Below are 14,745 nucleotides of genomic sequence, written 5' to 3' on the forward strand. Positions count from 1 at the left end.
GATGGACTTTGGGGATGCTTTTTTAGCTCTTCATCAGTATTCTACCTTCCTCTCCCAAGTTTTGTGGATTTTCAGTTTTCTTTGCTGCTATCCTTTTTCTAGATAGGTGTGTTGACCCGACACAAACCCTCTTTTAACTCTGAGAAGAAGTGGTTCATAATAATCTGGCCTCTATCCTTTGACCTGTCCAGCACAAGGTTGGGTTGGGGGGACCCTACCAGCAAATTGTACTGCACACGCATGATAAGGACTTGTACTGCACACCATGGTAAGGACTGGACCATATAGTAGTTCTATTAATCATCATCATCGTTTAGCGTCCGCTTTCCATGCTAGCATGGGTTGGACGGTTTGACTGGGGTCTGGGAAGCCAGGAGGCTGCACCAGGCTCTAATCAGATCTGGCAGTGCTGGATGCCCTTCCTAACGCCAACCACTCCTTGAGTGTAGTGGGTGCTTTTTATGTGCCACCAACACAGGTGCCAGGGGAGGCTGGCAATGGCCACGATCGGTTGGTGCTTTTTACGTGCCACCGGCACGGAAAATGTAGAAGTCAATCTACTGGTTCTTTCATTTCTCTCTTTTAAAAAATAATTAGGCTTCTGCTATGGAAAGATACCATTATTTTAAACCAAGCTTATAAAGCAGCCAAATTTCTTCTTATAAAAATACACAAATCAGCCTGATTGAAATTGTAAGAGCTTTATCTCTCACAGATGAGATTAATTAGTCTGAAATATCATAATTATCAACAATTAACTCAGATATTCAGACGTTTAACTCAGATGTTATTTCTCAATTATTATTATTATTATTATTACTATTATTATTGGGTGAGAGAGCAGTGCATACCATCAAAGTGACACTGGGGTAAAATATACGAAGCCCAGTATACCCATCATGACTACCCGTCCGATAAGGGTACACTAGGCACATGCATCACAACCATATGTGCGCGACATGGTGATCTCATATCAAGATAATTAGTGCATTGGGGCCCAATTAGAGTTTTCTTCAGGTCAAGTAGCCCATCCTGCTCAAATGGTCCTTGAATAAGGGTTGTTTAAAGATGTTGAATGAAGCATCCATGTTTCCAGAGGTGAATTATTCAAACTCCAAAGAAATTCCTCTCTGCACATGGCTATGATGCTCCCCCACTACTTCTTTTTTCATGATCAGAGATGCACATATTGTCAGCCACCAAGGGGACATGCTCAACTGGTTATGGTCAAACATCTGACAAGTAAATCTGTGGTAGTGAGCAGAATATTTGCCAAAGCCCATTTTTTATACTGAGACAAAACCCGATAATACTTCCAATCAGTTAAGATTAGAAGCCATGAGCACCTGGTATTGCATTAGGGCATATAATAAGGGTACACTAGGAACATGCATCACAACCATATGTGTCTGACATGGTGATCTCATATTGTTGTTATTGTTGTTGCTGTTGCTGTTGTTGTCAGAGTCATTAGAGCATTGGATAAAATGTTTTGTGGTATTCTTTCTGGGTCTCTGGTTTCCCTGAGTTCTGAGTTCAAATCCCACTGGAGTCAACATTGCCCTCCATCCTTTTTTTTTTTTGGCCTGTGGGGTGGGTGAGGCCGGGGTGCAGGGGTTGATAAATAAAGCAGTAGTCTAGTACTGTTGCTGATTTCTTCTCTCTCTCTCTCATTTTTATAAGTGTCTATGCTGCCCTTTCGGAGTGTCATAAGGGACCACTCACAGTGCTTGTGATATCAGAAGAGACAAGAGACCCTACTGACATAATTTTGAATTTCTGGAGAGCTTGAATGATAGCAAACAACCAAAGGAGAAGAGTTATCTGACAAAGCCTCCCACACTTCAAAATTTGGCATTTCTAGAAGATAATACTGTTTATATCACTTCCTTTACTGCAGACAGAGTTTGCTATTAATCAGACTACCTTGTCTACGGAATGTTGGTACCCCTGCTTTCTAACTATGCCATCTTCAGGAGTGGCATTACGAGCTACGTTTTCTACCTCTACCTGCAATTACTCTTATTACTGCTGTTAGTCAGAAGCAAGTTAGTACGACATTATAACTTACCTAAACAATTAGGTAAGATAATTAGTTATTAGGTCACTCTGAGAGCTATGCTAAATTAGCAGCTAGTCTTTGTTGCTATTAATTGCCTAATGTCTTCCTCATTCTTATTTCTTCCTTTGGCTATAATTACTATGCACCAATTAATTAATAGTGTGTTCATCTAAAGCAAGTATTTCTTTTTTCTTTATTGTTTTGGAAGCGGGTTCTGCTATTGCCCTGATATTTACATTTGTATGTTACAGACTGGGGTGTATATGTTTGAGAGAGAGGGAGGGAGAGAGAGAGGGAAGAGAGAGAGGGGAGAGAGAGAGAACCTGTACTATTGGACATATATAAATAAAAGATTGTGATATACACATGCACACACACACACACTCACACAGACACAGACACACTCATTAGTAGTGTTGTGATAAGGGTTGAGTTACTCGTGTTTGGGTGGAGTTCCTTCCTCTCTAATAAAAGTCCTTGCCTGGAAGAAACATTATTCTCTATTTTGTCTTGCACCACAATAATAACGCCAAACCTCCACAGGGGTTCTTCTTGATGTGGTAGAAATGTCAGTCAAATCCCTCTTGGAAAGAGACCGGCAAACTCTAGTCTTAGATACAGACATACAATGGTTTCCAAAAAGACTGGGAGAACCATAACTGGATCATCTCTCATCTTAGATCTGTTAGCTGAGAGCTGATCAAGAGCTAAACAGCAACAGCAGCAACAACAGCAGCAGCAGTGGAGGTGCAATGGCCCAGTGGTTAGGGCAGCGGACTTGCAGTCGGAGGATCATGGTTTTGATTTCCAGATCGGGCGTTGTGTGTGTTTATTGAGCGAAAACACCTAAAGCTCCACGAGGCTCTGGCAGAGGATGGTGGCGACCCCTGTTGTACTCTTTCACTCCAACTTTCTCTCACTCTTTCTTCCTGTTTCTTGTCCCCGACTTCCTACGCAACCGCTGAACCTGGATGCGCATTCATCCATCCGTCGATGCTCTCGGTGTCGGGGGTTGACCTGCTTTCTCTTCTGCGGGTCTTACGAATAGCAAAGAACCACGTTTCGGACTTGTCCCACTACACTCTGGGACGAAGATTGCTTCGCTCAACAAACAAAAAAACTGCAGCAACAGGGGTTTTTTTTTCCTTAGGCTATAGTAGAAGACACTTGCTCAAGGTGCCATGCTGTGGAACTGAACCCAGAACCCTGTGGTTGGGAAGCAGTCTTCTTACCACACAGCTATGGTTCTGGGTTCAGTTCTTGATCAGCTCTTCTTTTTTTTTTTTTCTAGCCTGGTATTTAGTCTATTGGGCTCTTTTGCTGAACCGCTAAGTTTTAGGGATGTAAAGACATCAGCGACGATGGATGATAATGTAGATACAACATACACACACACACACACACTCACACACACACAGATATATATATGATGGGCTTCTTTCAGTTTCCTTCTACTTAATCCACTAACAAAAGCCTTGGTTGAAGACACAAGGTGCCATGCTGTGGGATTGAACCCAGAACCATATGGTTGGGAAGCAGTCTTCTTACCACACAGCCATGCCTAATCATACTTCATTGCACAACTTTGAGATTTCAATGATGTGATTGTTGTTTTATACAATGATGTTGTAGGGTAGATATGAGAGGCCAGATGTAGCCATAAAACAGGTAGAACAATTTTGGCTGGATATGGCCGGTTTAAATGCTAAATGGTTAAGGGGCTAACCAATACCATTGTTTGGCCAAAGGCAGTGAGCTGGCAGAATCATTAGCATGCTGGGCAAAAAGCTTCATGGTATGTCATCTGTCTTTATGCTCCTGAGTTCAAATTCTGCCAAAGTCACCTTTGGATTTTTCCTTTTGGGGCTGATAAAATAAGTACCAGTTGAGCACTGGGGGTCATGTAATTGACTAGCCACCTTCCCAGAAATTGCTGGCCTTGTGCCAAAATTTGGAGCCAACATTATTGTTTGGCTGAGCAAGTAAGGGAGATAATTACAAATGTTTGTCTCATCAAGCTTTCTAGTTAAATTCTCATATTTTCCCTAATCAATGCACATTTTACACTACAGTAATTATTTCTATTGTTGAACACATTGAAATTAACGAAACCCTTTTTTTGATTAGTCAAACATGTGAACAACCCCTCTTTATAATTTAATTATTAATTAGTAATAAGATTTAACACTCTTTTAGAAACGGATGCTTATTATTCTACGCTGTCAGTTTATATAATTCCTAAAAGCATTACCTGGAACTAATCTCTTTTGATTTTGTTGGTTTAAGTTCTTTTAGTAATGGAAATCTTAAAAGCAAAAAAAAACAAAAAAACATGGAGTCTCCATTATACTCCATTTAAGTTTGGTTTAATGATTCTGTTAAGCCCTCCCCTACACGTACATGTGTAAGAAATACTGCTTGTAATAAAAGGCTGCTGCTATTTCAGGAATCATATCACAAAGAAACTCGGTAATATTCTTAAATAAATAAATATGTCAAGATTTCAGAATTTGTGCCTTCCTGTCTGCCAGAGTTGAAGAGGTTTATTTGAGATTTGAGTTCCACCTTGGCGCAGAAACTATAAACTGACAGCTGCTGTATTAATTTAGGTTTTGTAATAAGCCATGCTTCTTGAAGTGTTAGCAGTCTTGGGCTGATCTATGTCACCACATCAGTTCCGCTTGGCCATATTCTAGTAACCTTAGATGTTGCTCTGTTGACTTTCTGAAGAGCACGTAACATATTTTCAATGTATTTCAAAGCCATTTTTGTTATAGTTATGTCTTATTAAGTGGTAGGTCTGTCATCTACTTGTTTGAAATTACGAAATTTGTTTTGGATTATTTTAATTAGGAAATCAAAAGTGCTGAGATTTAAATGGCAATATGTTTCTTGTTTTGGAATAGTGGATCTCAAAGCGCATAAAGCTATAAATAATAGCATTTTGTTTTTCTTTTTCATGTTCCAGTCATTTGACTGTGGCCATGCTGGAACACTGCCTTGAGGGCTTTTAGTTGAACAAATCGACCCCAGGACTTATTTTTTAAGCCTAGTACTTATTCTGTTGGTCTTTTCTGATGAACTGTTAAGTTGCGGGGATGTAAACACCAAAAGCTATTGTCAAGCAGTGAGGGGGTGGGGCACAAACACAGACACATTACCATATCCACTCTCAATTTGGTATGGTGGTGATGCTCTTTGCAACTGTCACATGATATCGACACACACATACATGAAGGGCTTCTTTCAGTTTCCGTTTATCAAATATATGTACAAGGCTTTGGTTGGCAGGGGGCTATCGCAGAAACACATGCACCAAGGTGCCATGCAGTGGGATTGAATCCAAGACCACATGGCTGGCAAGCAAGCTTCCTAACCACACAGCCACGCCTGTGTCTCTGGAGACATGAATCCTATTTAAATCTACGAACACCTTTAAAATGCCTGAAGTCACCACCACCACCACCACCACCACCACCACCACCACCACCACCATCATCATCATCATCATCATTTAATATCTGTTTTCCATGCTGGCATGGGCTGGATGGTTTGACAGGAGCTGGCAAGCCAGAGAGCTGCCTGGGCTTCATGTCAGTTTTGACATAGTTTCTATAGCCAGATGCCCTTCCTAATACCAACCATTTTACAAAGTGTACAGAATGCTTTTACATAGCACCAGCATGGGTGCTTTTGTGTTGGCACCAGCACAGGTGCTTTCTACATGGCACCAGTACTCACAAGTCTGCAAGATTAGGAAAGCTCAGCTGAAGAGGGATACAGGGGACACCCCTCTTCAGCTGAGCATTCCTAATCTCATTTGTATTTCTAATGGTAAATGCTAAATCAATATCTATAAAGCTGAAATGCGAAAAAGTTATTTGATTTCTTGGTTATTTGTCTCATTTTGGGATGGGAACTGTTTAAGGGGTGGTAGATGGGGTCGGATTGGCGTCAAAATTTACACGGGGTGGGGGGTAAAATAGGGTGGGCAATGGTGTGAGGAGGGTTGCAAGTCGCTCGGGGCTACTGTATGGTTGCCATGGTGAAGAATATGGGAAAAATTGAGTTTAACGGGATAGACAGGTTGCGCTGTTTGAATAATGGTGGCTTTTCGTGTTGCTGCAGGGGCTAGAGGCAGTTATCTTTAATTGTGGGTGTAAAAAATTGGGGGATTTTGGAAAGGGGGGGGTAAAGAAGAGGGCAATAAAAAGAACCAGGCAAAGAAGACGAATAAAAGTAGAAAAGGAAAAGGAAACAACACGCACAAAACACCACCACCACCGAAACCCGAGCGAAGCACGGGTCAAAATAGCTAGTCTGTGTATATAAAATCCAATTGTACCAATGCCATTTTGTTGTTCTTGTTCTTTCCTCCATTCACATGTAATCTCATTGTCTTTTTCCTTCTTTTATTGTTGCAGAGTAACTGTTATACTGTTGATGGTGTCGATGAAGAGCATGAATTTGCCCGTTTAAAGCAGTCTATGGAAATGGTTGGTTTTTCTACTGAAAGACAGCACAGGTTAGAACGGACTCAATGTGTTTGTTGTATTTTATCTTCCAGCACTTCTTGACCCATGAGCACCTGTATTGAGTTCACTCTGTTAGAAGCATTCAGACCAAGTGAGGGTAACCAATGAATCAAAGATCACGAGCATTGTCCTCTCATATTCTTTTCCCACAGCATATAACTGGCAATGTTCCCACAGCCTATAGTTTATAACTAGCTATGATCTGTGCAGCATATAATCAGTGTCAATGTTTCTACAGCATACACCTAGCAATGTACCTGCAACATATAACAGGCAATTTCCTATGGCACATAACTACGTGTTCCTACAGTACATAATTAGCAATGCTCCCACAATATGTAATCAGCAATGTTCCCACAGCCCATAAACCAGTGATGTTCCCACAGCATATAACTTGGAATACTTCCACAGTATGTAGCTTGTAAATGATATGCACTCCATATGACTCAATGTTCCTACAGTATATAACTGTTTATGTTCCCACAGTGTATAAGTAGCAATGTATTTACAGCATATAACAGGCAAAGTTTCCATGGTCTATAGCTAACAATGTTCCCACAACATATAACCAACAATTTTCCCACAGCATATATCTGGCCCAAATATTCTACCTGTTTTATGTTCATACTAGTTAGAACTTGCCTCTCACACCTCCCCTACAATGTCATTCCCAAAACAAATAATCCCATCATTGAAGTCTCAAAGCTACAAAATAACGCAGGATTAATTCAAAATGATGTGACTAAATAAGCATTGGATTTGATAAAGTAATCTGAATACAAAAGAGTTAATCCCCAACTTGGACAGCAGTCTTTGGCTGCCCTTTGGTCAGTGGTGGCCCTCATTTTTATATATCTAAAACCACACTGCCCAGTGTCTCCAAATCTTAAGCAAGGGTGTGGTTTTAGGGAAGTTTGGCTGCTATTTCTAGCAGATTGAGTGTGACTGTGTCAGAAGTTGCTTATTGTCTTGACTAGCCTTCATTGTTATATCAAAGTTCTATGGTCTTTCTAATCAACACAACACTATTCATTATACATAATTGCTTAAATTGATGCTTAATTTCTAAATCACATTAAAGAAAGCTTTAATTAGCATTTATCCCATTATTTATTCGTTTGTTTATTTATTTACTTTTTCCTGTTACACAGCTAATGGTGAAACATTGAGGTTATAAATATATTTGTATATATGATGATGATATATATATATATATGTGTATATGATGATGATATATATATATATATGTGTATTATATATATAATATATATATATATTATATATATATATATCTATATATATATGCATATATACATATATATATGTATATGTACATATATATATATATATGTATATATATATATATATATATATATATATATATATATATATATATATATAATATATATATATATATATGTATATATATATTATATATATGTATATATTATGTATATATATATATGTATATATTTATGTGTATATATATTATATATATATATATATATATATATATATATATATATATAGATATATATGTATATATTTATGTGTATATATATATATATATATAATATATATATATATATGATATATATGTGTATATATATGTGTATATATATATGTGTATATATATATATATGTGTATATATATGTGTGTGTATATATATATATGTGTGTATATATATATATATATGTGTAATATATATATGTATATATATATATATATAATATATATATATATATATGTATATATATGTATATATATGTGTATATATATATATATATATATATACACACTGACATGTGAAACCTTAATCTTTTTGTTGCCTGTGGGTGTGTTTTCTTCTTCCCAGCATGCAAAATGATAACGTTATTGGATCAATGAAAGAATGAATGAATGAGCCAATTAATCAATCTGTCACTATATATAGAAATATGAGCCGATCAAGGTCTTTGCCACTCAGCCTGCTAAAAATAGCAGTCATATCTCCCATCAAATGACACCCTTCTCAATTTAAACCTTTAGTATTTAATCTGATCAAATCCCGCCCAAATATTCCACCTTCATTATGTTCAAACTGGCCGGATCCTGCCCCTAATGTGAAATGTGAAATGAAGTGTTTTGCTCAAGAACACAGTGTGTTGCCTTTTATTCTAAAAGCGAATAATCACATCATTGAAATCTCAAAAATCTCAAAGCTATGAGATAATCCATGATTAACTCAAAACAATGTGAATAAATAAGTATTACTTTTGACAGAGTAATTTGAATACTAAAGGGTTAAGAAAAATGGGTGGAGAGTGGGAGACAAGATCCAGTATATGAATATGGGTCTTCTTACTTAAGCCCTTAAGCCCTTAAGAATGGATACTGTCTCATTCAATCAATATATTTCAACTTTACTCTTTCCTAGCTGAGTAGAGAGAGAGAGAGAGAGAGGTGATTCATTCAGTTATTGTATATGTATGTATGTGGAGGCACATGGCTTAGTGGTTAGGGTGTCAGCATCATGATCGTAAGATTGTGGTTTCGATTCCTGGACTGGGCGACGCGTTGTGTTCTTGAACAAAGCACTTCATTTCACGTTGCTCCAGTCCACTCAGCTGGCAAAAATGAGTAACGCTGCGATGGACTGGCATCCCGTCCAGCTGGGGAACACATACTCCAGTGAAACCAGGAAACCGGGCCCATGAGCCTGGCTAGGCTTCAAAAGGGCGCATTTATTTTATTTATAAGTGCGGGTGGCACGTAAAGAGCACCGTCCGTCCATGGCCGTTTGCCAGCTCCATCTGGCACCTATGCAGGTGGCACGTAAAAAGCACCCACTACACTCACAGAGTGGTTGGCGTTAGGAAGGGCATCCAGCCATAGAAACACTGCCAGATCAGACTGGGCCTGATGCAGCCTTCTGGCTTCACAGACCCCAGTTGATCCGTCCAACCCATGCTAGCATGGAGAACGGACGTTAAACGATGCTGCTGATGATGATGATGTATGTGCACAGCATAGTCAAATGGTGAAGAAGTTTGTTTTTCAATTATGAGATCCTGAGTTGCAAAAGCAAGCTTCTTAAGCACCACATAGCCATTCTTGTGTGCTTATTAATAGAAATATTTAGAATAATTTACTGAATTTCACTGAAACTATTTCTATACATTGCTAACTTTGCTGTAAACAGAAATTTTTGAAATAATTCATTGGATTTCTCTGCAAAAAATTTAATGTATTTTTCTAAAATCCTGTTTGCTTTCTTTTTATTAATTTTTTTTTGTTCTTTTTTTCCCCCCTCGATGTAGGATTTTCTCTGTGTTGTCTGCTGTGTTACATCTTGGTAACGTGGAGTTCAAAAAGGTAAATAAATACTTTCTCTTTTCAAAGCTTAAAAAAAAAAAAAATCCTGGTCCTTGCAGACATGCCATTTTCTTACTCTTTACTCTTTTACTCTTTTACTTGTTTCAGTCATTTGACTGCGGCCATGCTGGAGCACCGCCTTTAATCGAGCAACTCGACCCCGGGACTTATTCTTTTGTAAGCCCAGTACTTATTCTATCGGTCTCTTTTGTCGAACTGCTAAGTAACGGGGACATAAACACACCAGCATCGGTTGTCAAGCAATGCTAGGGGGACAAACACACTCACACAAACACACACACGCATATATATATATATACATATATACGACGGGCTTTTTTCAGTTTCCGTTTACCAAATCCACTCACAAGGCTTTGGTCGGCCCGAGGCTATAGTAGAAGACACTCGCCCAAGGTGTCATGCAGTTAGACTGAACCCGGAACCATGTGGTTGGTAAACAAGCTACTTACCACACAGCCACTCCTCCTCCTTACTCTTTTTTTTTTGTTTTTTTCTTTTATACTGGGAAGCAGGAGGCTGAATTGGATGCTAGGATTGCCAGTTCCTGCATTCAATTCCCTGAAGAGGAAAGATTGGTAAAAATAACCAAACTTGCTATCTGCAATTTGGTTTCTGTGCTTATCACTTTTGGTCATGAAACTTGAGTTATGACCAAATCTGTTCAATTACAAATACAAATGGATGACATAAGTTTCTTCCAAAGGATCTCTGCAATAATATTACTCGACAAATATGCGTAGTTTGGAGATCAGGGAGTTTCTCAGGTCGAGCTACTACTCATACACATTGAGAGGTCACAGATCTGGTACTAAGGACCTGTGATTAAAATGTTGCAAGATGAAATGCCAGGCAAATCCTTCAGGCCAAGCTGACCAGCAGGAGATCTAGGGGTGGATCAAGAATGAAATGTTTGGAAAATATTCCTATTCTCAGTTGGTCATGCTTGCCAATCGAGCCAGAAAGTGTAATAATGGTGGCTTCTGGTAGGATCCTATGGAAATGAATATATATATATATATATATTCAAAATGTGACCGCATGTGTACCGTTGGCGATTTTTTTCCTCTCTCTTCCCTTCTCTGGATCTTTCCTTCTATGTTTCTGACGAAGAGCTCCGCTCGAAACGTTAAACCCTCCTTCTTTCCTGAGCGTCCAGTAATACTATATTTGTTCCACGCCCTCGCATTGTTGTGTTTTTTTTTGTGCTTTCATGTTTGGATTAACTAACTATATATAGATACATATATTGTTGTCTGTTTCTGGTTAAAAAATCTCTTGGAACTAACCTAAGCATGTGGTTACAGAGTGAGGATTTTTATTACATGGTTATGCTTGTAGTTGTGTGTGTGTATGCATGTTCAGAAGGACATCTGGGCATTAGGTGCAGACCTCTAGTTCTCTGGCCATGCAACCTATGTCTGGATGGAAAACGAACATTAAATGACGATAAAGATGATGATGATATATACGTGTGTGTAATGTGTACATATGTATGTGTATGATGTGTGTGTATGTGTGTTTGTATATGTGTGTGTGTGTGTGTGTGTGTATATATATATATATATATATATATATATATATATGCAGATACATGTATGTATATGTATATGTGTGTGTGTTTGTGTATATATATATATACAGATATACAGATGTATGTGTATTTGTGTGTGTATATGTATATATGTGTACACATATGTGTGTGTGTTAGTGTATATATATATTTGTGTGTGTGTGTGTATATATATATATATATATATATATATATATATATATATATGTCTGGCCCCGTGTCGGTGGCACGTAAAAGCACCATCCGTTCGTGGCCGTTTGCCAGCTCTGTCTGGCCCCGTGTCGGTGGCACGTAAAAGCACCATCCGTCCGTGTCCGTTGCCAGCCTCGGCTGGCCCCCGTGCCGGTGACACGTAAAAGCACCGTCCGCTCGTGGCCGTTTGCCAGCTCTGTCTGGCAACCGTGTTGGTGGCACGTAAAAGCACCATCTGTTCACGTCCGTTGCCAGCCTCGGCTGGCCCCTGTGCCGGTGACACGTAAAAGCACCATCAGTTCGTGGCCGTTTGCCAGCTCTGTCTGGCCCCGTGTCGGTGGCACGTAAAAGCACCATCCGTCCGTGTCCGTTGCCAGCCTTGGCTGGCCCCCATGCCGGTGACACGTAAAAGCACCGTCCGCTCGTGGCCGTTTGCCAGCTCTGTCTGGCAACCGTATCGGTGGCACGTAAAAGCACCATCCGTTTGCGTCCGTTGCCAGCCTCGGCTGGCCCCCGTGCCGGTGACACGTAAAAGCACCGTCCGTTCGTGGCCGGTTGCCAGCTTTGTCTGGCCCCGTGTCGGTGGCACGTAAAAGCACCATCCGTTCGTGTCCGTTGCCAGCATCGCCTGGCCCCGTGCCGGTGACACGTAAAAGCACCATCCGTTCGTGGCCGTTCGCCAGCACTGTCTGGCACCTGTGCAGGTGGCACGTAAAAAACACCCACTACACTCGCGTAGTGGTTGGCGTTAGGAAGGGCATCCAGCCGTAGAAACACTGCCAGATCTGACTGGGCCTGACGAAGCCTTCCAGCTTCACAGACCCCAGTTGACCCGTCCAACCCATGCTAGCATGGAAAACGGACGCTAAACGATGATGATGATGATGATGATATGTGTGTATATATATATATATATATATATAGTTATTTGGACTGCTTTATATATTACAGTTTCTCAACATTTTTCGTTCTTACGTCATTCTCACTGTTTACTCTGTATCACATTACTCGTATCACCCACTTCTTTACCTATTACTCTGATATCCTGTTTTCCATTTGATAATTAATATATTTATTCATACATTTACGCACATGCTTGATCATAGGCATACACGCGCATGCACCCACACACTCACACACACACACATATTCACATGCATACTTATAGATATACATGTGCAATTGAATGCACGCATATGCATACTTATTTCGGCACACATGTACGCATGTGGTTGATTATGTATTTCCTTATTACCCACAGGGGGCTAAATATAGAGGGGAGAAGCAAGGACAGACAAAGGTATTAAGTCGATTACATCGACCCCAGTGCGTAACTGGTACTTAATTTATCGACCCCGAAAGGATGAAAGGCAAAGTCGACCTTGGCGGAATTTGAACTCAGAACGTAATAGCAGACGAAATACCACATAGCATTTCGCCTGGCGTGCTCATGTTTCTGCCAGCTCGCCGCCATGTGGTTGATTATGGTTGCGTGTACATTTGTGTATGTGTGTGTATATGACTACATGCGTTAATTACAAATGTGTGTCTCATGACCATCTACTGTTCTTTGCTTGCATCGGTTGGATGGGCTTTTTCTTATTTATATATATATATATATATATGTGTGTGTGTGTGTGTGTGTGTGTGTGTGTGTGCGCGCGCACACACACACAATGCATATCATCATCATCATAATCATCATTGCTTAACATCCGCCTTCCATGCTGGCGTGGGCTGGACTTATGTAAATGCAAATAAGTATGCATACACACATGTAGGTTTAAGCACATATAAAAAGAAATTTGTGTGTGTGTGTGTGTGTATATATATATATATATATATATATATATTAATATTTCTAAGTTCCTCTAAAAGAGAGTATGGCAGTAGTACTGGATATTAATAGTTATCACCAAGCTAACATGGCAGTCCAGAAAAATAGGACAAATGCTGCCGTTGATTATATGCAATTTATACATATAAGCCTATAGAATTTAATTTTTGTCCAACCCATGGCAGCATGGAAAACAGACATTAAATGAAGATGATGATGCATATGACAGTTGTATATTCTCTCTATAATCTATATTCCTACATTGTATATTTCTGTCTTTCCGCAGAAAGGAGATCTCCACCATGATGAATCTGTAGTGATTAGGAACGAAGCTGTTATCACTGTGATATCTAATTTACTGAAGGTAAGTTCTTTCCCCGACTCTTAACCGTTTAATAAAGCAGGTTGTCTGAATTGTTAAGAATCATCTACCTTGAAATGTAATATACAATACCATATTCTGTTGTGTCTGGGGAGAGTCATTTTCTTTTTGTACCTTATAATGTAACACACTCACCGGTAAAATTTCCACTTTTTTGAAAAATGTTTATTTTCCTAAAATTTTCGTTGCGTCTTGCAACCTTTTCAATAGTTTTGAGAGTCAAAACTATTGAAAAGGTTGCAAGACACAATGAAAATTTTAGGAAAATAAAAATGAGAGAAAAAAATGTGGAAATTTTACCGGTGAGTGTGTTAAATTAGAAGGCACAAAAAGAAAATGACTCTCCCCAGACACAACAGAATATGTTTCAACACACGAGCTCACATAAAGAATCTTGCAAACCAAATCCCAAAACGAAATATAATACCATGTTTTCTGGCATACAAACTGAATTTTGAAGACAAAAATTTACAGCCAAGAATAAGGTACTTTGTGACTTATACACCAAGTTGACTTTGAAGGAGCAAAGCTTCCATATAAAATGCAGCAGGATATGGAAAGATAGTGACAGTGTATGAATTTTTACACTACATGTTTACACTATGTACTTTGTTGACTTGTTTGTTGGAAAATATGGTATATAGTAAGTTTCTGTTATTGACAATCGAATCTTATTGTATGTGATAGGTCTTTGTTGTTTGTGTAGATTTTTTAAGCGTTTTCTTTTGTATGAACAAGTTGTAAAAGCTATATGGATGGTTAAAAGCTAAGGCAATGTCATTGTTATTTTA

At 39.0% G+C, this 14,745-nt stretch overlaps 1 protein-coding gene across 20 annotated transcripts in view; it reads left to right on the forward strand.

Moving 5' to 3' along the window:
- LOC115218076 (unconventional myosin-IXAa) overlaps nt 1-14,745 on the forward strand; it is a 446,542-nt gene that overhangs the window by 217,555 nt on the left and 214,242 nt on the right. For all 20 annotated transcript variants that reach the window (XM_036507998.1, XM_036508006.1, XM_036507996.1 and 17 more), the window contains exons 6-8: nt 6,487-6,587; nt 9,898-9,952; nt 13,859-13,936. In XM_036507998.1, coding sequence (XP_036363891.1) covers nt 6,487-6,587; nt 9,898-9,952; nt 13,859-13,936 — 234 coding nt within the window. The remainder of the gene's footprint in view (nt 1-6,486; nt 6,588-9,897; nt 9,953-13,858; nt 13,937-14,745) is intronic.

This window comes from Octopus sinensis, linkage group LG12 (assembly GCF_006345805.1).
Source record: "Octopus sinensis linkage group LG12, ASM634580v1, whole genome shotgun sequence".
NCBI classification, from domain to species: domain Eukaryota; kingdom Metazoa; phylum Mollusca; class Cephalopoda; order Octopoda; family Octopodidae; genus Octopus; species Octopus sinensis.